This window comes from Miniopterus schreibersii (genome assembly GCF_964146895.1).
Source record: "Miniopterus schreibersii genome assembly, chromosome: 4".
In the NCBI taxonomy this organism is placed as follows: Eukaryota; Metazoa; Chordata; class Mammalia; order Chiroptera; family Miniopteridae; genus Miniopterus; species Miniopterus schreibersii.
Window position 1 is genome coordinate 52,525,148 of NC_138105.1, and position 27,045 is coordinate 52,552,192.

Consider the following 27,045-nt stretch of genomic DNA (forward strand, 5'->3'; position numbering starts at 1 on the left):
ATCATTAGCCTAGGAGAATATAAGGACATGCATGGTAGAAATAACTTCCCAAGGAAACCAAGCCAAAAAAACCTAGAAGAACTAGGCAGAATATGTTAAAATTTTAGTAAGTTCATATCTTTCCATTAAGTTTGATCTGACTTTTAAAAAATCTTGGCTCATTTACAGGTGTCTGATAAATTAGTGGGATAATATTTGAAGATAATGACTGAAGTTTTTTTCCCCCCTAAACTTTTTTGTTGGCAAGACCTTTCACTCATTTATTCAGTGATATTCATTGCTTCATAGGGAGGGCAATTACAGCTGAGAACCAATCAATAAATTACTACTTGAATTAATTTATAAACTTTTAGCTGATATAATACTGAAAGCCAAGATTTCCATTGCAAGAGTGAAGCTTTCTTGGGAGATAATGTTTTTTTTTCTTTAAGCTCAAAAAGTTGAGTTCTCTGGGGGACAAGTTTATACATAAATCATAGAGTGAGAAGAATGGGTACGTGGTGGCTAATTTTCTGTTAACTTGGATAGGCTACGGTACCGTCTAGGTGTGACTGAGGTATTTTGTAAATGCTGTTAGCATCTACAATCAGTTCACTTTAAGTAAGGGAGATTACCCTCAATAATGTGAGTGGGCTTCATCCAATCAATTGAGAGCCTTAAGAGCAATTGAGGTTTCCCTGAGGAAGAAAAAATTCTACTTGTGGACCACAGTGTCAGCTCCTTCCCAAGAGTTTCTAGCCTTACGAATTTCTCACTTGCTTAGCCACACCTCACAATCAGGTAAGCCAATTCTTTGAAATAAATCACTCTCTCTATATATATATCTACATCTATCTATACACATATATGCATATGCATATACATATAAATATATATATAAGTAATATAAATCTAAAAATCACTTCTTATATGTGTGTGTATATATGACTTATTTCATATGTATATTTCATATATATATATTTCATATATATGTATTCCTACTGGTTCTGCTTCTCTCATAGAGCCTTGAGTGATTCAGCATATAAGGGAGTTTTCGTGCCCCCCTCCAAGATGTAATAATCCCCCTGAAGACAGGAGGAAGTGGATTAGAGGGCAACTCCATCCCCTTGGGCTGAGACCAAACAGATAATCTGGAGGGAGAATGAAAAAGTAGTAGGAAACTATGCCCTGGGTGAGGGAAAAGGGGTCACAAATGTCAACTGGACCTTCTCCGCCCACAACACATGGCATAGCCATAGCAGAACATCGAAGGAGATGTGGAATGTGTAAGTTCAGAGACCGAGGGGCCCTTTTTAACTCTCTTGTTTTATGAAACCCTGAGCTGGAATGGAAGAATACCCAGACATTTACAAGGCTCCCCAGAGGGGACAGAAGTGGCTCAGAATGAGTTAGCCAACCAGAGAGGTCTCCTGAGTGGGAGGAGGGAGATGCGGCCTAACCTCCGTGATGCAGGCAGCAGGAGAGTGTGGGGGAGCATCAGTTACGACAGGGACAGAGGACCAGGAACTAAGGGTGGGTGGCGTGGTTTCCTGTGTGAATGACCCAGCTGTGGGTACACGGGACCAAAAGCAGATGCCTCTCCCACCAAAGCCTGGATGACACAAAAAGCACGGCCCAAGTCAGAGCACTCTTGGAGAGGAGAGGAGGCGTAGGCGGTGGAGAGCCCTGAAATGGCAAACTATTAACCTAAAAGGTATTGAAAGAGAAAAAGTAGGAAGAAAACAGAAGTGGTTGGGTTACCTGGAAGTAGATTAAGTTTTCTGCTATATGGGAACATGAACATTCAAGTTTAATTACAGAGAAAAAAAGAAAGTTCCATGATTTTCCCCCAAGTTCCTAAGAGGAGTTTTACTATTTCTGTTGTACTGTGTCTAAATTGTGTATTTTTCTTTTCTTTTTTTTTTTTTTTTAAAATATGTCTTTATTGATTTCAGAGAGGAAGGGAGAGGGAGAGAAAGATAGAAACATCAATGATGAGTCACTGACTGGCTGCCTCCTGCACGCCCCCCTTACATGTGCCCTGACTGGGATTTGAACCTCGACCTCCTGGATCATAGGTTGACACTCAACTGCTGAGCCACACCAATGGGGCTAAATTGTATATTTTTCAATATGAATAGTTGCAGCCACATTTTAAAAATGCACATTCTATTCTGGGTATGTTTATTTAAAAACAGATTTAAAGTCAAGTATTGTGGAGCTCCAAATGTATTTTAAATGGGTTCTTTCCATGACAGATCACTGAGATGAATTCCACCCTGATCCACTCAAGGGCTACTAAACTGCTATCATGCAAATCCTTTGGAGGAAGGTAACTAACACTTGAAGCAAAGTGTGCAGGATTAGCTGGGAAACAGTGGCTTGGTTTAGTCTACTTGCTCAGCGATGGCCTATATCCGGGTAGCATTCGGTAAATCTTTATCGAGTGAATAAGTAGATTTATAAACAGAGTAGTTGAGATTTATAAATCTGGCCTCCTTTGATTGGCAGCATTTAAAACTAGGCCCTTTTAGTCTTACTTTTGTGGCAAACCCACAGCCTCAGTTACATCTAACTCTGTTTCTCCTGGGCCTGCACTTGTATGGTTAAACTTGGCAGGACAAAAGCCCATGATCCACTTCAAGTCCAGGACCCAAATCTAAAGGGCCCCTTAATGCTCATCAGCAGTTGTTCCCTCTTCCCTGTATTTTCTCAGTGTCTTATATGATAATTTCATTCCTTCTCTCCTCAAACCTCCAGCACCTCCTCTCCCATATTCCTACCCCAGTGATAAACCCAAGGCCCCCAGAGGAGCCTCACAAATCCCCCACTGCGTCTCCCATGGAACAACCTCATGTGCTCTGCCTCCTCCCCCTTGTTATGGAAGAGATGTCTTTGCTGCCTTCCAAAGTGAGCGCCCAAGTTCCATCTCCCCTCTCCCACTCAGGACACATCCCAATGATTCTCCTTTCTCTCTTAGCATCATTTATTTTTACCTCTTTCCTGGATCACTCTCAACAGCCTGAAAACTACTGTTATGTCTTCTTCTTAAAAACAAGATGAAACAACACAAAAAACAAACACTTCATTTCTCATACCAGTTACATACCATTTCTTATCTCTCTTTTTTAGCAAAACTTATCATAAGTTTCTACACTGGTGTCCCTGATTCAATTTTTGTGTTCAGTTTTGCTTCTAAAATTTTGGAAATTTATTGAATACAGTATTAACATTGCCTTGTGAATGTGGTTTATCATGTTGGTGATGCCTTTAGGGCCTTTTGAGGAGACTCAGGTCCTATAAATTTGACCACAGGCTCCTGTGCTTCTTAAGTTCTGTCAACTTTTTATAGTTCTCCTCCACAATTCTTCACTAACTGTCACCTCAGCTATCACTAATTTGTCTGCCTCTGCAGTCTCAGTAGTCTAATTACCATTTGTAATTTATTAGGTGAATCTGCTGCAGCTAAAAATGCAGATACTCAGGCATGACAGACATAAGTGTAAAGAGGGAGCAAATAAGCTATTAAATAAGGGCCTGAAAAAGGACGGCATTTTTTTTCTTACTTTTTTACTTTTTTAAAACGTCTGGGTTTTTAAGAATCCAAGTTCTGAGGCTCTAGGATAAGTAATACTCAGTTGGGTGAGATGTTATAAGCATTGCTTAGGGCTTAGTATTCTGCCACAATAAGCCTTTAGTAAGCATTTATGTAATAAAAGCATATATTTCCCAACACATAGAGTAGCTGCAATTTTTAAATTTTCTATTTATAGATTTCTAGCATTTATCTCAAACTATGACAAAACTCTTTCTTCACTCTCCAACCACCACATTTTATTCCTGCTCACTGATGTGACAGCAGTCAGTTTTATTGATTATGCTAGTAGTGCAGCCAAGAAATAAAGATCCAAAATCAAGGGCAGTTGTATTTTGTTTTAATAGCTCTTCCATTCAGCATCTCATTTACATTCCTACTGTCTCAACTCTGATTCCAATCTGTATTATCTCACGTCTGGGTAATAAATTTTTAATGTCTTCCTTTTGATTATACTTTAGACTTACAGTCAGAGTGTACCCAACTGGCCAGAACCTACTTTTTTAAACCTAAGAGTCCATTACATTAACCTTTTGCTTCAATTAGTTTTTTTTTCCTTTCAGGTTTCTGACATTTACTATATTTTAGGCACAAGGCTTGGCACTTTACATGCCTTATTTTATCTTATCGTCATAGCTCCATTAAATAATTATTAATATTATCATGATTTTATAGTTAGAAAGTAAGGCATAGAAGAGTAAGTTGTGTGGGGGTCACAGAACTAGTCAGTAGCAGAACTGAGATTCAGACTCAGGTCTGATTTCAGGGCATGTGTTCTTAACCGCTGTGTGTCTACTAGTCCCCCCATATTGACCTGCTTATGAGTCTCTGAAAAATCAGTCATATTTTTGCTTCCCTTTTTTTGGCCTATGACAGTGTCCCTGCATTTCTTCTTTTTCACCTAAGTCTTCCCCTTCATAATTAAGCTCAATTATACCTGTGAGCTGACTTCTTCTGTTCTGGATAATATGTCCCTCTTTTGAAATCTTTGAGTGCAAGGATAAGACGCTGCTTCATTGGGCATTTTATGTCTGTGTTGCCCTGAGTGTTCCAAGATACTTCCCCACAAGGTCAAAGACAACATGATGCATCTAAATAGACATTTTCCTATTGTTTCTTGACAGATGTATTAGAGATGGCAGCTTCATAAATTAAGACTCATGGTTCATATGGAGCAATGACTTCCAAAGAAGACAATGGTTTTTACCCTAGCTTCTCCTTCCTTGATATTTAGAAAGTAAATTAAAAAGGGGAAGATACAATTTTCTCATTATTTTCCTCTTGAGAAACTTCCAGAAATAAACAATTGAATAGATGAGGCCTCATGGAGAACTTTATATTTAAATGCTCAAGGTATGAGCAAGAGGGATCAAACAGAAGAGGAAAAAAAAATGTACTATGAATTCTGAGTAGCAGATACTACAATACTAATTTAGTTGAGTTATGTTTTAGTTTTAAGTGTGCCTCTAAATTGATGAGCAAATCTGGACAAGTCACTTCATCTCCCTGGATTTCAGATTTCCTCACATGCCCAAGGAGGAGATAGTACCAGCTGTTGTAATATTTTTTAATTCTAGGTGGAAGATGAAGTGCTAATAAATATGTTTGAAAGTTCATTTTTAAGGCTCTGAGGCCAACAAACACTTACTCTGGACTGTGTTTATGGGAGAAAAATAAATTGTGGGTTGTTTAGGCCACTTGCTTAGGTCTTTCTCTTTGCAGCATCTAGAATGCATTTCTGATGCAGAGGGGATGATGGAAACAGCAATACAGACTCTATCCTGAAAGGAGCATGAGAACTCTGAGTGTATCTAGATAGAGGAGCCCTGAAAATGACTGGTTAAGGCAAGGTGTGGGTTTAGGCTTAAGGCTTCAGACATGACTGAAAGTTGATAGATAAATGTGATGTCTTTGAACACTGGCCAAGAACAATGAAAAGAATAAGAGGGATGTGAAAACAGGAAGCCCTGTGAGTCATAATTTTAAAGAAATTTGAAGCAAATGTGAAGAGGCACAGTAATAGATCAGCCCCCAAAACAGCATGTAGCTGGTATATTTCTGTGACATTTTTAACACTCTTGTGCTTGCAAAAGCTATACTTTCAGGTATATAAAAAATAGCACTCTTGGATCAGACAAACCCAAATTGAGAAATGTTCTACAGAACAACTGGCCCATGTTCTTCAAAACTCACGCCATTGTCTTCAGGTTAAAGGAGACTACAGAGCTGTGGCTGCTGAATGCAAGGTGTGATCCTGGACCTGGAGCCTGGATTAGAAAATAAATAATTTGTTTCTATAAAGTTCATAATTAGGACAAATTGATGAAATGTGAATATGGACTCTATATTAGATAGACTTGTTTAATCAATGTTAAATTTACTGAATTTAGTAATTGTATGGGGGTTAGAGAATGTAATTCTTAGGATATATAGGCTGAAGTGTTTAGAACTGAAGGGTCATAATGTTTGCAACTTAATTTTATATCATTCAAAAATAAAAAATATGGTGAGAGATAGAAAGCAAATGTGGGAAAATGTTAATAATTGGTGACTCCTGGTGAAAGGTATATGGGTGTTCCTTGTACTACTTTTGTAATATTTTTGTGGGTTCAAAATTTTTCAAAGTAAAATTTTTTTTTAATTTGGTAAATATTTTAAACTTATTGTAGCCGAAACAGTTTGTAAAGTTTCTAGGTTTTAAAATTTTTATTTGGCACATATTTAACTTTCTTTTTGCCTGGCATCGGGCATATACCCACACAATTTTTGAGTAAATATGAAATTACCTGGACACCATATACATTAGTGTGCGTGTGTGTAATGTGTATGTGCTTTAAGTTTTCTGAGGATTACTGGTGTAAGACACAAAGACTTTTAATGCCAGGAATATTATCCATAAGATATATTATTCCAAATCATCTGTGTGTTTCTGATTTGGAGTCTATAATTTTTATCACAAAGGAAAATACCTCATTTTTAACACAAAGGAAAATTTCAAAGGCATACCTAGGTTATGAGAGTTGGATAGGTTTTATTGACAAGGATGTTGATGATGTATAGTGAGGAGGATATTAACTTTTTCAGGGGAAAATACAATAAGCAGGATTCTGAATGTCATTAGGGGGCAACTCAAGGCAGGTCTGCAGCCTGCAGGTTAAATAGCCACTGCTTCCTTTCCAGAATTCCCATGGTGGCTATTATTTTGTTAATAACATCTACCATGAGCTTAATTTTAATGCTTTCCCCTACAACTACTTATTATTCAGCAAAATCAGAGCAGCTTATTTAAATCTGAATGCTGTTTTCCTGCTTTTGCCTTTTCTTGGAATTGCCACAATCTCAGACCACAGAAGTTCCCAAGGTTTGCTCCGCACACCTGTACTGCGCATCCAGACCACCAGCCAAGTGCGGCTGCCATCCGGCAGGACGGGTTATTCTTAGAAGTTCCATTGTGGCCTCTGTACAGGTCGTGTAACTTCTCAGTTTCCTCTTCTAGAACATGGGGATGAATAAATCTCCCCCCAGGTTTTTAGTATGATTAAATGAAGCTAAGTAAGGGCTGTGAGGTCTCTCATTACCTTTCACAGAAGTCACATGTACTAAACGGGAATTTCTCATCTTTCTAAGTCCATAGGTCTTAATTTCTAGGTTATTTCTATTGTAACTAATAACTGTGCTAAAAATATATTTCATAGAATCTATACTATCCACTCAATCACCAATCCATGACATTGTAAGCACCATGGGAAGAATATTGGCTGAGATGCCAAGAGTCACATGTGGTCCACTTTGATGCTAGGACCCTCTCTGATACCAAGAAGATTCTGCTTATGCTTTTCTTTTCTTATAAATGTCTATCAGGAACAATACTCTACTTAATTTTTGGTAGAGCGCCCCCATCCTTAAGCCTTTCATGATTGAGTTCTAATGAACACAGCCACCTATAGGTGCTTAGTTTGTGTTGCTGGTTCCCTGACTTCCTATTTCGGTCCATGCTTCCATCTCAAATTAAGAATGAAGCCTTAATGTGATGGGAATTGGCTGCTAATTCAGGTCACCAGGTTAAGCAGTGAGGAAGGGTTCATTTTCTCTTCTCTGGTCATACTCTGTTATTGTGGTTGCCACCTGGGCTGACATACCCATCTGTATCCAGCTCACTAGACCAGCAAATGGGTTGGAAGCTCATCTGTGGCAGCATCATTTCTCTAGAATTGAGTTATTAAGCAGAGAACCCATAGATTCTATGACCATTTTTCTACATATTCTTTTCTCCTTTAAAAGAAAATTCCTTTAGCTGCTTTTTGACCCTTATAATTTCTTTTGCATTCTCTCATCAAGAGATAAAGGATTCCCTTTCTCTCTGCCCTTCAACCTCCCTCCTGTGATCCTTCAGCATGGGCTGGAGACTTTATCTCCACAACTATCCCAAATGTGTCAGCTTCTCATCTCTGCTTCTTTACCCCATAGTGTCAGCCACTGTCATTTCTTGGCTGCAGTTGTCTCTCACTTGGACTTTCTGCTTTCATTCTTGCCTCTTTGCAACAACCTGTTCTCCATACAGCATCCAGAGGGAGCTTTCAAAAATAAGTTAGATCACGAAAATGTCCTCTTTTGAACCTCTACTGTCATCCCATTGCTCTTAGAGTTAAATACAAACTTTTTACCCTCACCTTTCAATGGAATGAGCAACTCCTTTCTATTCTCTGCTTGGCTTCTTTGCACATTTCCTGCCTCACTTAGAACCACATTTGACTGTCCTCTTGGTGGGCTAAGTTGGTCTTACGTTAGGATCTTTGAGTTAGCTGTTCCATCGACCTGGATGGCCAGCTTGTTCTTCCACCAGGGTCATGGCTGACTATTCCTCATTATATAGGTCTCAGCATAAATATCTCTCCTTTAGACTGTTTGGGATCACTCTACCTAAAGTCCCTCCACATTGCTTGCTAGTTACTATCTTATTACACCATTCTTTTTTCCGTCTTCTTCACAACACTTATTTTTACTATCTGAGACATTTTATTTATTAATTTGCATTTTTGTTATTTGACTATTGCCACCAGAATGTAAACTCCCACAGGCTAGGGGTCTTTCTTGTTTTGTCTACCACTGATTTCCAATGCCTGCTTTGGTGCTACACATATTTTAGGAACTCCGAAGAAATTACATGAAGCAAAGGAGAATGAATAATTGTCTATATGTTTGAAACAAGTAGAATAGTATTTTTACATGGTGGTGCTGTGAAGGTCTCTTTAATGGCTATGGCATGTGGCCCTTCTCTTTAGACCCTGGCTTCGGCTAGTTAGGACCCAACGTCTATAAATATCGCCCAAAGGCATCTTGGGCCTGATCCTAGTTTAGGCAGCCACCAAAGTTTCCTTAAAGGACATGAGCTCTTTACTAACTTCATAGCAACTCTAGGGACCTCAGATTTGTCTATGGAACAGGTAGACTAAGGTGGCTTAGTTGTAGTTTTAGGGAAAGGGGAGGAAAGGATGAAAGGAAGAGAAAAGTAAGGGAAGGGAGAGATAAAAAGAGAAATACTTAAAATTAGGACTAACTTCAGAAAAGCTGCTGGTGGAATACTACTGCATTACTACAGTTGTAGTTAGTCATCAAATAATGGGAAAAATACTAAAGAGAGGTTGGATTTTAGTTTTAGATAGAATATACATCTGTATTAATCACGTGAATGAAAATACCTTTTCCTAGATTAGCCTGGCTTCTATAAATGAACAAATTGCCATGGGATTTACTTTTTTGGGGAAACAATAAACAAAACTTTGTGCATTTCATACATACGGAATTCTTTCAGCTCACCAGTGTAAATCCTGTTTAGTAGCCCAATATTGCAACTCCAGAATGTATATTATTTTGACTGTTATTTTTTAAAGAGTTAATACAGCTTCCAAATGTGCATTTAATTTACACCAGAAATTAATTTATCCAGTGGAAGGATGTGACTTGGTCCAGCTGAAGGTGAATCACTTTTCTTTTCATAAATGTATTAAAATTATTTTTTAGCTTTCTGTTACTTGTAGTTATAATATTTCTCATCATATTAGAAGTCATTAGCCTTGTTTTTTTACAGAATGTATACAGAATTTGCAAAAATAACCCATTTTCAGTCATGTTTCTCTTTTAGTTCACTACTTGAGTTAATAATTACCTTTAAGAATAATATAATGTATTCTTATTTTAAAGATATTCTGGGCAACCTATTTCTCTAGATAGGATGACCATGGTTCTATAACTTTTAGGGAGATGAAAGATGTGCTGAGGGTTGAAGCTGCATTTCAACCCTGATGCATTTTCAATGATGTGTCTTAAACTTTCAGCACCATTTCATCCTATTCTTATTGTACTTTTTCTAAAGAAAAATCCAAGAAATAATGAATGTACACCTGTGCATAAAACTGATCATGGATAGTGATATTGATTAAAATGTAAAGGTATTAAAACAGAGGGAGTAAAATTATATTTCGATAGATATTAGGCCTTGGCCCTATGAAAACAATATTTTAAATTATATATATATATGGGGTGATTTTGCACTGTTCAGAAATTACAGTTGTTGAATAAATAAATTTGTTGGCTGACACTTTCTTAGTAACAGTCTTGTGTTTCAAAGTTACTGGTTGGTTCAAGAGTACAGATAGTACTTTTCAAATAGTACCTTTTGTTTGATTCAAATGACTGTGTAGAAACAATTTGTCCACCTATTGTCTATTATTATATGTACCTGTTAACACTGTTAACACTGTTTTCTGGTGTGTTTTATCAACTGCCGTATTTGCAAATCGGAATCAGAAGCTCTATGCAGTTAAAGAAAACAGAAAATAACACAAGAGAAATAGCAGGAGGAGTAAATACAGGCACAGAGCAGGTCAAATGACTCTTTGGGAACAAGCAGCAAGGTACCAGCTGAATGCTTGTGGAGCGCAGTGTTTAAAAAGTCAGTCTTATCATAGTCGTATTTTGCGTACTTTATATGTACTGGTCAGGGAGGAAATATATTAGACATGCATTTTGGACCGGCCGGCCATGGCTCAGCGGTTGAGCATCGACCTAGGATCCAGGCGATCAGGGTTCGATTCCCGGTCAGGGCACAAGCCCGGGTTGCGGGCTCGATCAATGACTCTCTCATCATTGATGTTTCTATCTCTCTCTCTTTCCCTCTCCTTTCCTCTCTCTGAAATCAATAAAGACATATTTAAAAAAGGAATGCATTTCGTATACTTTATATGTACTGGCCAGGGAGGAAATATATTAGAAATGCATTAAGATCTGAGGAAAACAAGGTAAAAACCAGCATCTGTCTTGACTCAGTCTTAGCCTCTCCCTGGCTAGTGACTTGAGGGCAGTCCTTTAGGGACTGCTTTTAGTTTCTCACATTCTAGTCCAGTTTTGGTAAGTTGCCAGAGTCACTTCCTAAAGAATATGTGTCTTCATATCATTCCGTGCAAAACCTCCACTCCGATTACTTGTTTACTATAGTCTGAAGTACACTCTCAAGTGCAGCTTACAAAGACTTCGTGATCTCATTCCAATTATTTTCTCCAGCTTTATCTCCAATCTTTTGCTTCAGCCCTGCTCCCCGAAGTTCTCGTCATTTCCTTGACCTGCCAGGCCCTTTTCAGTCTCTGTCACCTTGTCCACACTCGACCTGTTCCCTGGTGCCGCCTTCTCTTTCCCTGGGCAGGGAGTGGTAGATCTGAATGGAGTTCAACTTGTCTGGTTAGTTTGCTCATCTGTAAATGGAAATAAGAATACTTGTCCCACAAAACTGGAGATAATATACATAATTATGTATCATGATTTTGTGTTTGTATGGTGAATGGAAAGAAGTCAGGCTTGGGTGTCAGATAAGCCTGAGTTCAAGTTCTGCATTAAGCACATACAAGCCTGTGGTCTTGGCAAATTCCTAAATCTGAGACTTAGTTCCTCATCTAGATGAGTGAGGATACCTTACTCTCCAGGGTTGAGAATTTAATTAAACAACACTTATAAGTGTCTATCATTTAACCAGAACTTCAGTAATATAACTGACTCTAACTATAGCAATATAAATAATTCATGTTAATAATCAAAATACGGTACCTGTGGTGTAGTGCATTTTATGTATCTACATATATCGAGTAAGGCACATTATAAAATACATATTAAAAGTTAGTAGCAATTCCCCCAGAATAAATTAAGAGTAGTGTAGGTTCCTGGGGACTAACTAGAGGAGACCGTGATACGGCAGCTTTTTGGGAGAAGAGCACATCAGGCCAGATTCTTTAGCACAGACTCTATTGTTTTTTTTACCTTCCATCAGAAAAGATCTGTGGAAGAAAGTTCATAGGTAAACAGTGATCTGGCGCTTTTCACAATTTGAAAAACACTTTTATATTTGGATGTTTTTGCCTATAATATTGTGATTTGTGTTGGTTAGAACAATAGGAAAAGGAAGCATGTAGTAAAACGTAGGGGAAATAAACTAAAAGTAAAAATAACACAAGGGGTAGGTGTAAGTGGAATAAGAGGAATGAGTTTGGGCAACAGAATGGAAGAGTGGGAGGAAGTAGTACCAGAAAGGGTACAGCATTTTGAATCATGATATTTGAGTTAGAATCCAAACAGAATGGGTGCATTTTTGTGTCACTTAAAAAATACTACCCAATTAAGGTACCCCTTTGATAAACTGAATAACCCTATCCACCATTATGTAAGTTTTGAAAATTCTGATTTTCCTTTAGACGTTTTTTGAAAGTGAGGGTAAACAGGTATATTCACTTGTGTTCACTTAACATTATTGGGAAATACAGCTAAATATTTGCTATTAAATGTTTTACCAATTCTCAAGTTTGCATTTCACTAAGGTATTTCATTATAATTATCATTTCAGATTACTGTGGCTTCATGTTTATAATTCTTGCTTACCAAATGCAACATACACCACCCCAAAATATGGCATGTGGATGGTTTTGAGCTGAAAGCACTGAAACCCAGCAGACTTAGGAAAAGCTATTTTGTTTCTCCTTTAACTGCCTGAAAGGACTTACATAGGTGGCCTGTACCAGGAAGGGTGATATTATCAGAGATAACTTTTTGTATCAGAAAAACTAGGTGGTTAGACTGTACTTCATTGCCCTGGGAAGGTAGAGCATAAAACAATCTTTCTAGAATAGTCAAATTCTTGCCTAAGTTCCAAAGCTTAAAAGTCACTGCAAAAAACAGGTATTTAAGAGGTGTTTAAACAGGTGTTTAAATTTAAACAGGTGTTTAAATTTATTTCTTGAATTCTACCATCTTAGTTTTGAATATCAAGACCAAATACTAAAGAACACAGAGCACTGAGTCTTTCCGCGACCTATAGAGAGGCTTAAGCATGTGTGATGCCCTTGAAGACGTTTTCCTGAACTTGGTGAGAGCCAAAAGTGAGAATGAACCTTCTTTCCCTTTGGAATCTAAAACCCATAGGGGGAGGGAGGGGTCAAAATCACCATGAAAGTTTGGGGGATTGCCTGAGCAGAGGTGACTCTTATCTCAAATCCTAATATGCAGCCCAAGAAAAGGGCAGGTCTCTAGCAGAAGTTATGTGCCTGGTCTGATGAGGGGGGGTTGGTAGCTATGGTGGAAGGGTAAACTAGAGAGAGGGTCTGAGTCAGCCCCAAATCTCCCTTGACTCCCAACAGATGAGGAAGGACATGTGAGGGTTTCCTATGCTTCCCTGAGAAGGCTGGCTTTGAGCAGCCAACACAAAGCCGTGTTGCTTGGGCGAGAAGCATCTGGATTATCTGGCCCTGGTAACGGGAATATGGAAGTGTTTGCATGCCTTGGTAGGTGCTGATGCCAACACCTGGCCGAATGAGTTAAATCTCACAAGAAGCTGACAAAACGACTGCAGATGTTCAACTCCCTACCTGCCCTCCACTTGGACGGTTCAGAAGCTGCCCTGAACCTAGATCTGCTGGGCAGAAGGGGAACAGGGCGGAGTGGGTAAGAACTCTTAGACAATTTAGATTGTTTTTTTTTTTAAAAGGGTCTGGTTTTTAAGCCAAGTTATTTTGATTCAGCAAATTTAAATGTCTGTCATTGTATGTAGGAGTCATGAGCTCTGAGCTGAGTCACAGAAACATAAAATTTCATTTCTGCACATCAGAAATTTGTTTCCTACAAATATGAAAATTTTATACCATGTACTATATCGCTTTTGATTTACTTAATATTAATGATGGGACAAAACTATTAAAGTGTGTGCATATTTGTGTGTGTGTGAGTGTATGTGCACATACATGTGTAATAGTTTATAACATCTCCCTCCCGCCTCAGATTTCATGACAGAATGCTGGCACTGCCTTTTTAACCTCCTCTGAAGTCCCCCCCTGCTCTGTGCTTTCTGAGGAAAAAGAAAACACCTGAGAGGTGAATGCTCCTGACAGAATTAGTCCGAGTAGAGAACAAGCTTTGTGCCCAAGAGGACTGTGCAGCGGAGGGGCACGTGGAGCAGAGTCCATCAGGAGTGAGGGCTCAGGGATGGGGAAACAACAGCGTCCACACAGCCCTGGGTCAAAGACAGAGGAATCTTGTGTGTGAAAAGAGTTGAAGGCTCCTGGGGATTGAAAGATAGAGAAGAGGAGAGGGTGTGGAACTTTAATAAGACTTGTGTAGATTTAAGGACTAGTCATTTATAATGGACTAGTCCTTAAATCTCTTCAGAGGCATGAGTAAAGGTGACCGCTCTTGTTCCAGATGAGTTTCTTTAAATGTGAACCCCTTCTGGGACTGGATCTCACACAATGGCTTTCTCAGGGGTTCACGAACATCATCACCAACACATACGTGCCTTAGCTTGTTCCTTACCCTGCCTCTGTGTTGCGGGCTGCTGCTGATCTCACCGAATTCTTCTTTTATCTCTGGAGGCTTGCTCTCTGTCTGCACACACTATTTTTATTCAACACTATTTAGCGCCGTTCTTTCTTTGATTCCTCCATAACACACTGCCTGTTAAGCCCCATTCTTCTTGATCAGTACCTCGTTCATTCTTCCTTCTTCACTCATCTACTTAGGCATTCATTTTAACTGTCCCACAGGCAAAATGTTGAGGGGATAGGATAATGATAAAATGTGTGGTTTTGAATTATCTGTTCACATTTTAATTTAGTAATTATAGCCACTGTCTAATCATATCTATCCATCTTAGATTGTGAACACCTAGAGGGAAGGGAATAAATCTATTTAATTTTTTTGTGCATCTCCTCCTAGGCAATGACTCTAATGGACCATGAGGACAATGTTGAACCTGCTGTATATACTAGCATAGAAACTTTGAAAAAAGATGCCTAAGACTCAGAAGCACTATGAAAAGGTTTGTATAGATTTTTTTTTTGCATTAAAGTGGACGTAATGGACAAATGATTTGCCACACTATTTCAGGTCAACGCTGGGGACAAATGCTCAGTTGCTGAGAAAAGTTATTGAATTTTAACAAACAAACCTAATCCTTCTTTCCAGGGAGCATAACTTGTGCTGTGAGCTAAAAGATCAGGGGTAAGGACTGCAATCAGAACAGCGGAAATATAAATCTAAATTTAACAGCCAAACCAGCCACCTCTCTTGATCTTAATACCAAGAAGGAAGTTAAATGGAGGTTAAGAGAACCTAACAGAGAGCTTGACCGATGACATCTTTGTGTCTAAGTTTGAAATGTGTGAGAAAGTAGAAACATTTATAAACCATGAAGCAGTTTTGCAGTTTTCAACAAGTCAGACCCAACTAGAAGCAAAAACGACAAATTTTCTGGATTACTGGAAATGAGTCTAACATTTCATGTCTGCTCTGGGAAAAACCTATTAAAATATCAAAAGGCTGGGATGAGCCAAGGAATATGAGAGGAGAGGGTGAAAAGCAAGATAAGAATCAGAGGTTTTGTGAGCGAACATAATGGCAGTCTGAATTCTGTTCTGTCTCAGAAGCCAGGGCCTGATGCATCTGGGAACTTATTCTGTTATTTTCATTAATTTATTCTGGCAATATGGGGCCTGGATAAGAGCTTCCAAAAAAGCTTTATAGGGCAGCTTATCTGATTTCTCTCAGTAGATCCAGGCACATACATGTATAAATTTTCTTCTAAATTTATCATGTCCTGGCCAGTGTGGCTCAGTTGGTTGGAGTGTCATTCCGCACACCAAAAGGTTGTGGTCTGATTCCAAGTCAGAGCACATACCCAGGTTGCGGATTCAATTCCTGGTCAAGCACATGTGGGAGGCAACTGATCGAAGTCTCTCTCTCTCTCTTCCTCTCTCTAAGATCAATAAACTTTCCAATATGCGGACTTCAGATATAAAAACCACACCCATAATCACAATCATAGGACCTGAAATCAAAATGATAGACATGCCTGCAGTTTTTTCAGACAAAAATGAAATCTAATCAGAATACCCAACTCCAGGCTTTTCAGCTTAACAAGTTTGTCCTAATGTGTGAAATTATGCTTGTGAGACTATTTCATTCACAAATGTAATAATTTGTTTTCCTTTATACAGTGATGATGATGCATAGACTTAATTTTCTATTTGAAACTTAAAAATATGACTATATTCATAGTAAGAACAATGCAAAATTGTTAGCAACCTTCAAAACTATAAGGTTGGATATTAGATACTTCTGTAATCTGCATATCGGAAAGTTTATTTTTCTGTCTTTTGGAGATGGGTAAATATATCAGTATTTTTCTTTTTCATGTACTAATGGTCTGTTTTTCATGTACTAATGGACTGTTCTGGGGAAGCCTCTTCCCTTCTCCTTCTTCATGGTTAGAGAAGAGAATTGCTAGAAGATATGTCAGTGTCAGGACCCAAGGCAAAGACCAGGTGGTCTCCTAAGTATCCACTTGGAATCTAAAAATAAGGAACTTACTAGGTCCTTGGCAAAATGCTAAAGTGGATTAAGTTAATATTAGAGCCCCTTCTATTTCCTGTTACCTCACTTGTTCCTTTCCTATCCAGCATCTTCAGTGAAATGATTGTTTTTGCATAATGATACTGTTTAATAATGAGTCAAACAATTGCTGATAAGGACTTGTGATATAACACTTCCTGGGGATTGTTTTTTAACTTTTAACTTGGCAGTAATTCCAGACTCCTAAAAAGTTGCAAAAATAGTTCAGAGAGGTTCCCTAACCCTTCACCCAGCTTCTTCTGATGATAAAATCTTACACAACCATAGTACATTTTTAAAACCAAGAAATGAACATTGGCACAATTCAGCTAACTAGGCCATAGAGGAATTTTTTTAGAATGAGAAGTTCTCAAGGTTAAAAGGAGACCTTTTCTGAATCCTCACGTGGCCCTTCTCTGTGTGTTCCCATCTCACTGTTTGGTAATCCCAGATTAACTCTGTTTTCTCCACTCTACCCCAGCCAGAGCAGGAATCACACCATAGTCGGCCTTTAATCCTACTGCTTATTAAAGTAACGCATTCAATCAGTATTTTTGGTTAAAAGGGCAACTAATAATTGCTTAAGTCTATAAAGGGATTTATGTTTTTAAAGCCCTTTATAGACATTATTTCTTACTGAGAATGTTCATGTTCTGGGGGTAAAAGCACAGATGTTGAAAGCATTCAAATCTTGGCATTTATTAGCTTGAGCCTTCTGACAAGGTACTAAATGTCCTTGAGCTTGCCTTCCTCCTGTGCTTAATTATATCTATGTAACTGAGTTGTTTTGAAAATTCAGGGAGGGAATTTATGTCATAAAAAAACAAACATAAGGGATCTGGGAGGAAGATAGGGTAAAAGATTTTACTGCTATTTTACAAAATAAGGTTCAGTGTGGGTAAGTCATTGTCAAAAATCATAGAGCTAGTACATGATAGTGCTGCTAAGCACCTTAGGTTAGCTGTCTTCCATAACAACTGCTCCTGGCAACAGGAAACAAACAAACAAATAATTACAACCACAGCCATGGGATTACAGAGATTTAAGTATTTGTTCTTATGTCACTGTTGACTTAGGTATAAGAAATCTTCTCTTAGGTAGGGTTGGGTGATGAGATAAATTAAAAGGTGAGTCATGGGTGTGGGTTGCTATTTGGGGTTCATGCCAAATGCCCCTTCACTCCACGTGCCCAGGTGACACCAATATAGCCAGGAATCTTGCTTGCCAAACTCAGCACCAGATGTTTATGCCTTCATCCTCTGTGGAAAGCACAGGAGGATGAGCACTGTGAGCTCTCAAGTACTCACATTGCATTACAAGAACATTTTAAATCAAAAGAACTTAAATTTAAAATGTTGGAGGGTGTTGATATTATTATCATCATTAACTATTTTTTTTCTTTCTTCTTTTTCCTCTTTCTTTTTCTTTCTTTCTCTCTCTCTCTTTCTTTTTTTGTGTAGCAAAAGAACAAAAATCCAGCTGGCTGGTGTGGCTCAGCGGTTGAGCATCAACCTACGATCCAGGAGATCCTGGTTTGATTCCTGGTCAGGGCACATGCCCGGGTTGCAGACTAGATCCCCAAGAGGGGGCATGCAGGAGGCAGCCGATCAATGACTCTCTCATCATTGATATTTCTATCTCCGTCTCTCCCTCTCCCTTCCTCTCTCTGAAATCAATAAAGATACTTTATTTTGTAAAAAAAGAAGAAACACCCTTTTATTTTTTTTTTCCTGGTCCAGGATCTAATCTGATACACTCAATTCTTTAATTATGTTTGTTCCTTAGTAAGCTTTCCTTTCTTCTTTTTTTTAATTAATTGAATTTATTGGGACGATATTGGTTCACAAAGCCATTCAGGTTTCAAGCGTACAACTCAGCAAAACATCACCTGCACACTGCATCATGCACGCATTGGCCCAAGCAAAATCTAGTTCCGTTCCCATTACCCACCCCCTTTGCCCACCTCCACCTAGTCCCCATACCCCTATTAACTATTTTCTATTTCTGGTCATAAAAATAATTTTTTATTAACAAAAGAGAACATGTAAGCATGGAATTTTATTACTAACCTGAGCTAAAGTTGCTTCTCAACCTCCTGGAACATCTTTTACACACATACCCTTTTTTTAAAAAAAATATATCTTTTTATTGATTTCAGAGAGAGGAAAGGAGAGGGAGAGAAAGAGATAGAAGCATCAATGATGAGAGAGTCATCGATTGGCTGCAGCCCGCAACCCGGGCATGTGCCCTGACCGGGAATCGAACCCCTATCGCCTGGATCCCAGGTCGACGCTCAGCCGCTGAGCCACGCCCGGCCGGGCTACACACATACCCTTGAATGTCTCATGCTGGTACGCCTGCTGTGGAAGTATTCCTTTGGCTTATGTGATCTACTCATTTTATTGAAACGAAATAGGAGATGGCAGAATATGTTATTGATTAATGAGGATGTTGGTGGCAAATCTCAAAAACTCTGATAGCTTAAACACTTGGATTATAATCAGAAACATTCAATTTCTGGTGGGGGCTTGCATTTGACCCCCCCCCTTCCCTAGTAAAAAAAAAAAGGGAATGCCAGTAATTAAGGTTACAGATGGAGAACGCTAGGAACTAGAATGCTTCTCCAGCATTCTGAGTAATTTTTAACATTATTTTGATGCTCCCACCTTTAAAGTGGGATGTACTAGAGGTCAGAAGGAGAGAAGGAAAGACAGGAAAGGTAAACACTTTGGTGAGGCACTTGCCATAGAACAGGGAGGGTTTGGATTGAGATTTACTTTGCATCATTCCTCAATAGAGTATCTGCATGTAAATAAACTTTTAGGAGATAGGGGAATATAAACATGCTCATGAACTCTCAGATTGTTAAAGCTTAATCATTTTCAGCATCATAAGGTATTAAAGGTACCCGGAAAGTTTTCTTTCTTGATTCTCCTTCACTTTTTCATCATTTATTACCCAAGGAAATAAAAACATTTTATTTCTATTTCCATAATGTAATTTAACTAGGCTTTAATGCAGAACGACTCATTCCCTTGATTAAAAAAATATTCTGAAAAATAAGCGATGGCACATACAGAGAAAGCAAAAACTGTCACTATACCAAAAGTCAAACGTCCACTGGGGCTCCTCAGGTGTCTGTGTCTTTCATTGCTTTGCGCTTTCCCTTGTTTTTCTTTTAAGGAACAGTGAGAAACCTTGTGAATTAAAAAAGGAGTTTTCTGAATGCATTTCCCTCAGAGGAGGCACATCTATGGTATCAAATCACAAAGGACTAGGACATGAAACATTACAACTACACAAAAACTGGAACAAATGTAAAGACTTTCCAGGGTATTTTAATGGACATATTCCTTGAACCCAATCTCTTTAAGAACTATTCCTCTTGAAATATTATAAAATTACTTGTAAAATAATTGTTAAACCAGTTAGACAAATTGGTTGTTCTGAAGCATAGGTTTATGTGGCATGCTAATCTTGCCTACCTACTAACTCTGACAATATATTCCAGTTTTTAATAGCAACACCAGAAATGTACTAAGAATAATAATTCTGAACTGAGAAAATAAATTCTGTCAGAAAAAGCATTTTTATCTTAAAAGCATAAATGTCAAGTAATAAACACTTGTAATAATTTCATAAAACACTAAGTCATACGAAGTTAAATACTGAGCATACTTACAATATTTTCCAAAAATCAAGATGTAGAAGAAGACAGGACCAGATGTCATCTCTTTCTTTCTGAGCAACTGATTAAGAAAAGTGAATACAATTTAGTCTTGGTTTCTGAGTCGCATACAGCTCACGGTGGTTGTGTGCTATTTCTGTCTGCAATCTTAGCAGCTATAAAGCAGTCCTCTCTCCTTTCTCTCTCATTTCCTCTCCCTCTCCCTCTCGCTTTCCATTCCCTCTTCTTTTCTCTTTTCTCTCTCTCTCTCAGAATGTCTTCTTCCCAGCCTCCTTCTTTAAGAGTCTTAATATCCTTCTTACACACCCACCCCACACACCCACACGAACATAGACAGAGCTGAGCAGCGAGGGAAAGTTTGAGACAGTACATAGAGGCTCTCCTTGACGCTAAACATCTTGTTTCTATGTCCTGAGATGTCTACAAACGAGGGTGTGTACGAACACTGACAAGTGTTAGAACTGATCAAAGTCACACCACTGGAAAGAAATTGAGCCAGAGATATATTACAGACAAAAAATATATTTTTTCTCCTTGGTGACTTGAGTCTAGGAAAAGAACCGAGTAACAACAACAAAAAACAGGGCAAATGCTTTTGTGGAAGTAACCATAAGGCAAGAATTAAAGTGTTACCGCATCAATCTTTTATGGTTTGTTTGAGTTTAGACATTTGAGTGATGAGATATTGTTCAAATAAATTACAAAGGAATAAAAAAGCAAATCTTAAATTTTCTTGAGCTCATGAGTTTTACTGCAATGGAGACCGTGACCTGTCACTGGTTGTGGAGGAAAGCTGTCCTGGGTTTGAATCACAGTCTGTTGCTTTTCAGGTGGCTGAGCTTTGGCGTCTGGAGGGAAATATATATCCAGTCAGGTAGCATAGTACAGACTGACTGTCTGGCACAAGTCCTAGCACATAATAGGTGGTTAGTAAATGGCAGCCATTTATAAGATGAAGATTTTTATTATTTTTATCAGCGGGTAAAAGAGCACTCAAATGCAATCAGCATTTCCATGGAATGCATTTTCTTTTAACTAGGGTACATCATTCTTATTTTGAGAAATTTGTTTGTGAGGTTCATGTCTCCTACCTACTCTACATGTAGAATCTATTTAAATTATATGTCCTTATACTATTGACTTCAACATAAGAAGCCTATTTCTAAATGGTGACTTAAAGGTTATATTAACACTACTTTCCTTTTCTTTCCCTGTGGAAGTAATTAATAGCATGAAAAGAGCAATGATATATAGGAATTTTCACAAGTTCTTATTTATTAGTAGATTTATTTAATGATGACACTTCTTTGGGCAGAAATGTTTATGGTTAGCCAAATTTCAATGCTCATTTGCTGTTTATAAGTGTTCATTAAGTGTTTCTTATTTATAATAAGACTTGAAATGTTTTAAGTGGTTAGTTACTTTTTATTTATTTTAGAAACAGGGTTTCCTGGAAGGATACTTGGGGCATGTGAAGGGCAATATCTGAAGGGAGGCGCTTAAGAAGCTTCTCAACAGTAAAACTGAGGAACTTGCTTTGGGAATTGTTTGGCATTCTCAAACAATTGGGAAACAAGTAGGCTGTTGATACAGTTTTCAAAGTAATACTGATGTTATTTTGTTATTTTTGAACATATTGCCTGAGGTGATATTACAGATATACAATTAGTGGGCCAGTAGACAGGAAATGCTCTTTATATACATATAAATGCTCTATATATACATGCAATGTATTTTTAATCTCAAATTATTAGTGCAAGACTTCAAAATAATTTCTCATATCACGAAGACTATATTAGATTTTGCTAAAATAGATATTTATTTAAAGGAACAATTTTAGACATTTGTGTGGGGTTTTTTTAGGCCACCACTTATTCCCTATTTTTGGCAAATATAGTAAGCCTGGAATATTAGTTTTATACAGGTATATTAGTGGAAAAAAACCCAGGAGTGAATATAGAGTACCCCTACCATATATTACAGCAGGCACATTGGTATTTTAGACAAGAGGATCTTTTAAAAATAATTTTTATTTATTTATTTACTTTGTTTTTAAATACTTTTTATTTTAAAATTACAGTTGACAAAATATTAGTTTCAGATGTACAACATAGTAATTAGACATTTATATAACTTCTGAAGTGATCATCCCGATAAATCTAGTACCTATCTTAAAAATAGTTTTAAGAGGATTTTTTAATTGTGAGGTGCTGTCCTTTGCATTAAAGGGTATTTAGCAGCATCGCTGGCCTCTTTCCACTAGATGTCGATAGCACTCCCTACTTGGAACAATTAAAAAAATGTCTCTGGATTCTGGTAAGTGTCCCCTGAGGGGCAAGCTTTCTCCAGGTTGAGAGCAACCACACTGTAACAAAAGACTTCGCTGAACAATGTTTAAGTATTGATTTCTATCAGATAATTAAAATAGAATTCTTCTCACCTAAAGCTTGAGTTAAAGTGTTTTCTCATTTTCTTGTTCTGCAGTTTGAAGACATACATTAAAGAGTTATAAAATCAAACAGATAGTGCATGTTCCTAGCCTTCTCTTCCTGCCCACGTTGTTCAATTATAAACCTGCACTCTGGGCCTGATAGAATCTGTGATGTCAAACCTCAGTTTGGCTGAGCACCTCGGGGCTTCCTACTCTAGATTTGGTGCCGACTCGGACTAATAGAGATTAACACCCTTTCTTATCTTGGAACCCCTTCTACAACCTTGTTGAAACTCTTTGAAGAATAACAAAACCTATTTGAAAATTTTTTCTCAAACTATCTAGTGAATCAAGCCAGACAGGTATTATTAACCTGTCTGTACTACCTAGATTCAATTTTTTTTATATATCTTTATTGATTTCAGAGAGAGGAAGGGAGAAGGAGAGAGAGATAGAAACATCAGTGATGAGAGTCATTGATCGGCTGCCTCCTGCACGCCCCCTGCTGGGGATGGAGCCCGCAACCCGGGCATGTGCTCTGCCCTGGAATCGAACCGTGACCTCCTGGATCTTAGGTCAATGCTCAACCGCTGAGCCACGCCGGCCGGGCTAGATTCAAATTTCTAATCTTGCGGTTTTCCCATCCCACTACCACTGAAAAACATCACTACGCTCTTCAGTCAGTGTCATATTTTAAAAATTAGATAACGAAACTTAAGGGCTTTTGTTCATGCTTCTGAATCTATTTGCCACCATCATTTTCAACAGTAGAAACAGCCATTTTATTAAATGGTTGTTTGATTTAGACCTGGGAAAATCTCAGTGAAAGAGGTTGGTAAAATCTTTGTAAGAGTTTCATGATGTAGAGATACTCATAAATTAAACCAATGCATAAATTAAGAATCAGTACCATTTAAGAGCTAAAATGCATGCTGTCAAATTATTCATCCTATGGATCTATTTCTAATTGGCAGGTGTCAGGCAGGCAACACTTTGGAGGTACTCATCATCTCTAAGTCACACCAAAAGACGATGTTAGTTGTCTCAACTTAGCATTAGTTAAAAATCCTGAAATGCAATGACTTCTTGGGAATGATATCAAGCAAAATGTGCAACTGGAACACAGTAGTGAATGAGTAGAGGTATTTCAAAAGGCATTTTATATAAAATCTAAACAATTTTGCCCGAATTTGTGGAAGTGATCAGAAGCTATTACATCATTTTATCAGAAAATGGTCAACCAGGACCCATGCGGATTTATGTGTTGCCTTTTAGGGATATAACAGAGACAGAACAGAATTATGGTCCTCTGCAAAATTCATAGTGTGAAATTAATGACAGGGTTAACAAGCTCCATTGTATCTATTCATATCTATCTATCTATCTATCTATCTATCTATCTATCTATCTATCTATCTATCTATCTATCTATCTATCTATCATCACCATCATCATATAATCATGTTATACAGTAAAACCAGTTGACTGCATTTGTTAAGTGCAAACTGTGCAGAGCTTAGTATTATTAACTTTGCTTTATTTAGTTTTCTCAAACTACTGTAATTAAAGACATTCAAGTTTCAGGCTCATTCTATCTAGACAGAGCCTACATAGTTCAAGACTGACATTATAAAAGGAGTAATAGAATCAGTTGACTGAGCCACTGGGTGGCATCTGGAAACTAAACTTGCTGTTTCATGTCTTTCAACCTGTGTGCTCTCTGAGGAGCCATCTCCTTCCTTCTTTCCCCACAACGTACTGTGCATGCTCAGTCATTAGAGTTAAGCTCCAGCCCCTTCAGATGTCTGGATTGTACTTCAGCTCCCCTGCTGTGCTAGAAGCCTTGTCTCTAACCCCAGCCCACTTCCCTATGATTTAGTTTGCTCTTCACTCTACGGGGTCAACCCGATAGAAGATTTAGTGCTCTTAGCCCTAACCTAACAATACCAGTGTTCTCCCCTCTAGGCACTATCAGTTTGCTGCTGGTGCCTCTGCAGGGCTCACTTGAGACTACCTGACTTATGCAAGGGACATCTCTTACATACTGGAAGAAAGAATAAAATAGAAAAGTAAAGGCGGCTTTTTCTAGTAGTACCAGTAGACGATGGGGAGTTCCAGCCCCAGTTTTGCCACTGATTACACATGTAACCTCTGATAAGTCACTTATATGCTCTGGTCCTCAGCTGCCTCACTTGTAAAACAAATAGTTGATCTTCCAGATGCATTATAGCTCTGTCATTTTAGGAAAGACAATACTTCGCTCTGAAGTAATTTATAAATTAGTATGGAGGCAGAATGCATGCATATGAATTACTTAAAATATATTTTAATGAAATCTTTCAACGAATGCAAATTCATGCCATGAACAAAATGTAGTAAAGGAGATAGGAGAAGCCATCAAGGAGACTGGTACTGAATATTGGGTGGGGTCAACTATGGAAGGTTTTTTTTAGGGGAGAAAATCTATATAGAGAGTGTGAAAGACAGAGAAGGTCATGGATTGATAGAAAGTAATAGAAACAACATCGCACTCTAAAAACAAAGTGCCAACCTGGCCATTGTGGCTCAGTGGTTGAATGTTGACCCATGAACCAGGAGGTCATGGTTTGATTCCCGGTCAGGGCACGTGACTGGGTTGCGGGCCTGATTCCCCAGTAGGAGGCAGCCAATGGATGATTCTTTCTCATCATTGGTGTTTCTATCTCTCCTTCTCCCTTCCTCTCTCTGAAATGAATAAAAACATATTTAAAAAAACACAAGTGAGTGTCAAAGATAAGCATGTGCAAATAGCAGGTCTGGATGAATCTAGGCCAGAAAATAAAAATACATGGTAATGGAGAGCTATGGGTACTCAGTTGTTGGAGTGTCAGACATTAGGTTAATTTATATGTAAAAGTTGATATTAATTTCTAAGCAATGAGCTGATATAATCAAAAGGAGACTAATAGAAAAGACTATTTTCATGACCATGTGCTGCAAAAGATGAGAAAAATTAGAGACTAGGAGATGAGGCTGTTGTTTAACAGATGTAAGTCAGCTATTATGATCTGGTATGACTACAAAGGCATGCAAAAACAAGTCATTCCAGAAGGAACACAATCTTAATCATGGTTAATCATGAACACACTTTGACTTTAGAACAGAGATGTCCAAAAGGAACGCACTGCAGCGACATTAAAAAAGTAAAAAGAAACAGGTAAAATCAACTTTAATAATACATTTTATTTAACTTAATATATCCAAAATCTAAAAATTATTAATGAGATACTTAAACCTTTTCTTTACTGTCTTTGAAATCTGGTATGTATTTTACACATGCAGCACATCTCACTTTGGACAAGCCACATTTCAAGTGCTCAGTAGCCACAATTTTGGATGGTGCAGCTAGAGAATGGTGCAAGGGGTGTCTTTAAGATTCCATCAGGTTCCATTTTGTTATATTAAAATCAATAATAGGATATTAAACATATGTTAATCCTTCAGTAGTTTTTAGATCTGATGATCAAACAAAAAGAATTGTTTCATAATTAAGTCAAATTTTAATTAACAACAGGGGGGCCAACATAAGGTTACCAAACTTAATTTTGCCAAGTAAAAAAATCATTAAGGCAGGAAAAAGGTAACATGGCAAATTGCACACTGGTTCTCAAAGATTCTACTGGCAGTGATGCACACCAGGCCTGCTGACATTTCACTGGCCTAACTTCAAAATGCTAAGGGAGGGGCAATCCAATCCTGTGGCTGGAAGGAGAGCAGAAATATTTTGAATAGCTCTAATGACAACTTCAATCTCCCTTTCTGATCATTTGTTGGTATAATATATCAATCTCTTTTCCAAGGGAGACATTCCTGAAGTTACATCTCTTACTTATGACAATCCACATCCCATTTTTGTATTAGTCAGGACTCACTGGAGAGCAAGTGACAGAACTCCAGCTCAGCTGAGGTCCAGTCTCTGTTTCCTTCTCCCTCTCTTTCTCTTGCTCTCTCTGTCATTCACATTTGTTTCTCCTTTTATGCTTTATTAGTTTAGACTTCCTCTCTATGGCTGACATAATGGCTGCTATTAACCTCTGGTTTTTATCTTTTCAGGTCCATGATCTTCAAAGCAAGACAACATCTCCTAATCTAATGAAAGAGCTATTGGTGCAGGTCTCTGATTTTAGGTGACACATTTGGTCCTGAACTAAGGTAAGTCTTGTACCTAGGGAAACAGGGTCTAATAATTATCTGGACTAGATTATGTATTTATCTCAATGATTAGAAGCTCATACAGGATACATTATCAGAAGATGGAGAATGGGTAGGATTGGTGGGCAGGTCCACAGTCTATCACACTCCAGAAGTTTACTATGCTAGTGAGTATAAAAGGAAATAATACCAAGGCTGAAAAGGCTTAGGCAATGTCCAGAATTAGTAAGTATAGGTAAG

General features: G+C 38.1%; 1 protein-coding gene across 1 annotated transcript in view; it reads right to left on the bottom strand.

Moving 5' to 3' along the window:
• The window catches only part of RXFP1 (relaxin family peptide receptor 1), a gene marked incomplete at its 3' end in the record, with an annotated part of 81,437 nt that extends 61,006 nt beyond the window's left edge, over positions 1-20,431 (bottom strand). The window contains exon 1 of the mRNA XM_081134199.1: positions 20,178-20,431. Coding sequence (XP_080990325.1) covers positions 20,178-20,226 — 49 coding nt within the window. The 5' untranslated portion in view covers positions 20,227-20,431. The remainder of the gene's footprint in view (positions 1-20,177) is intronic.
• Positions 20,432-27,045: the final 6,614 nt, after the last annotated feature.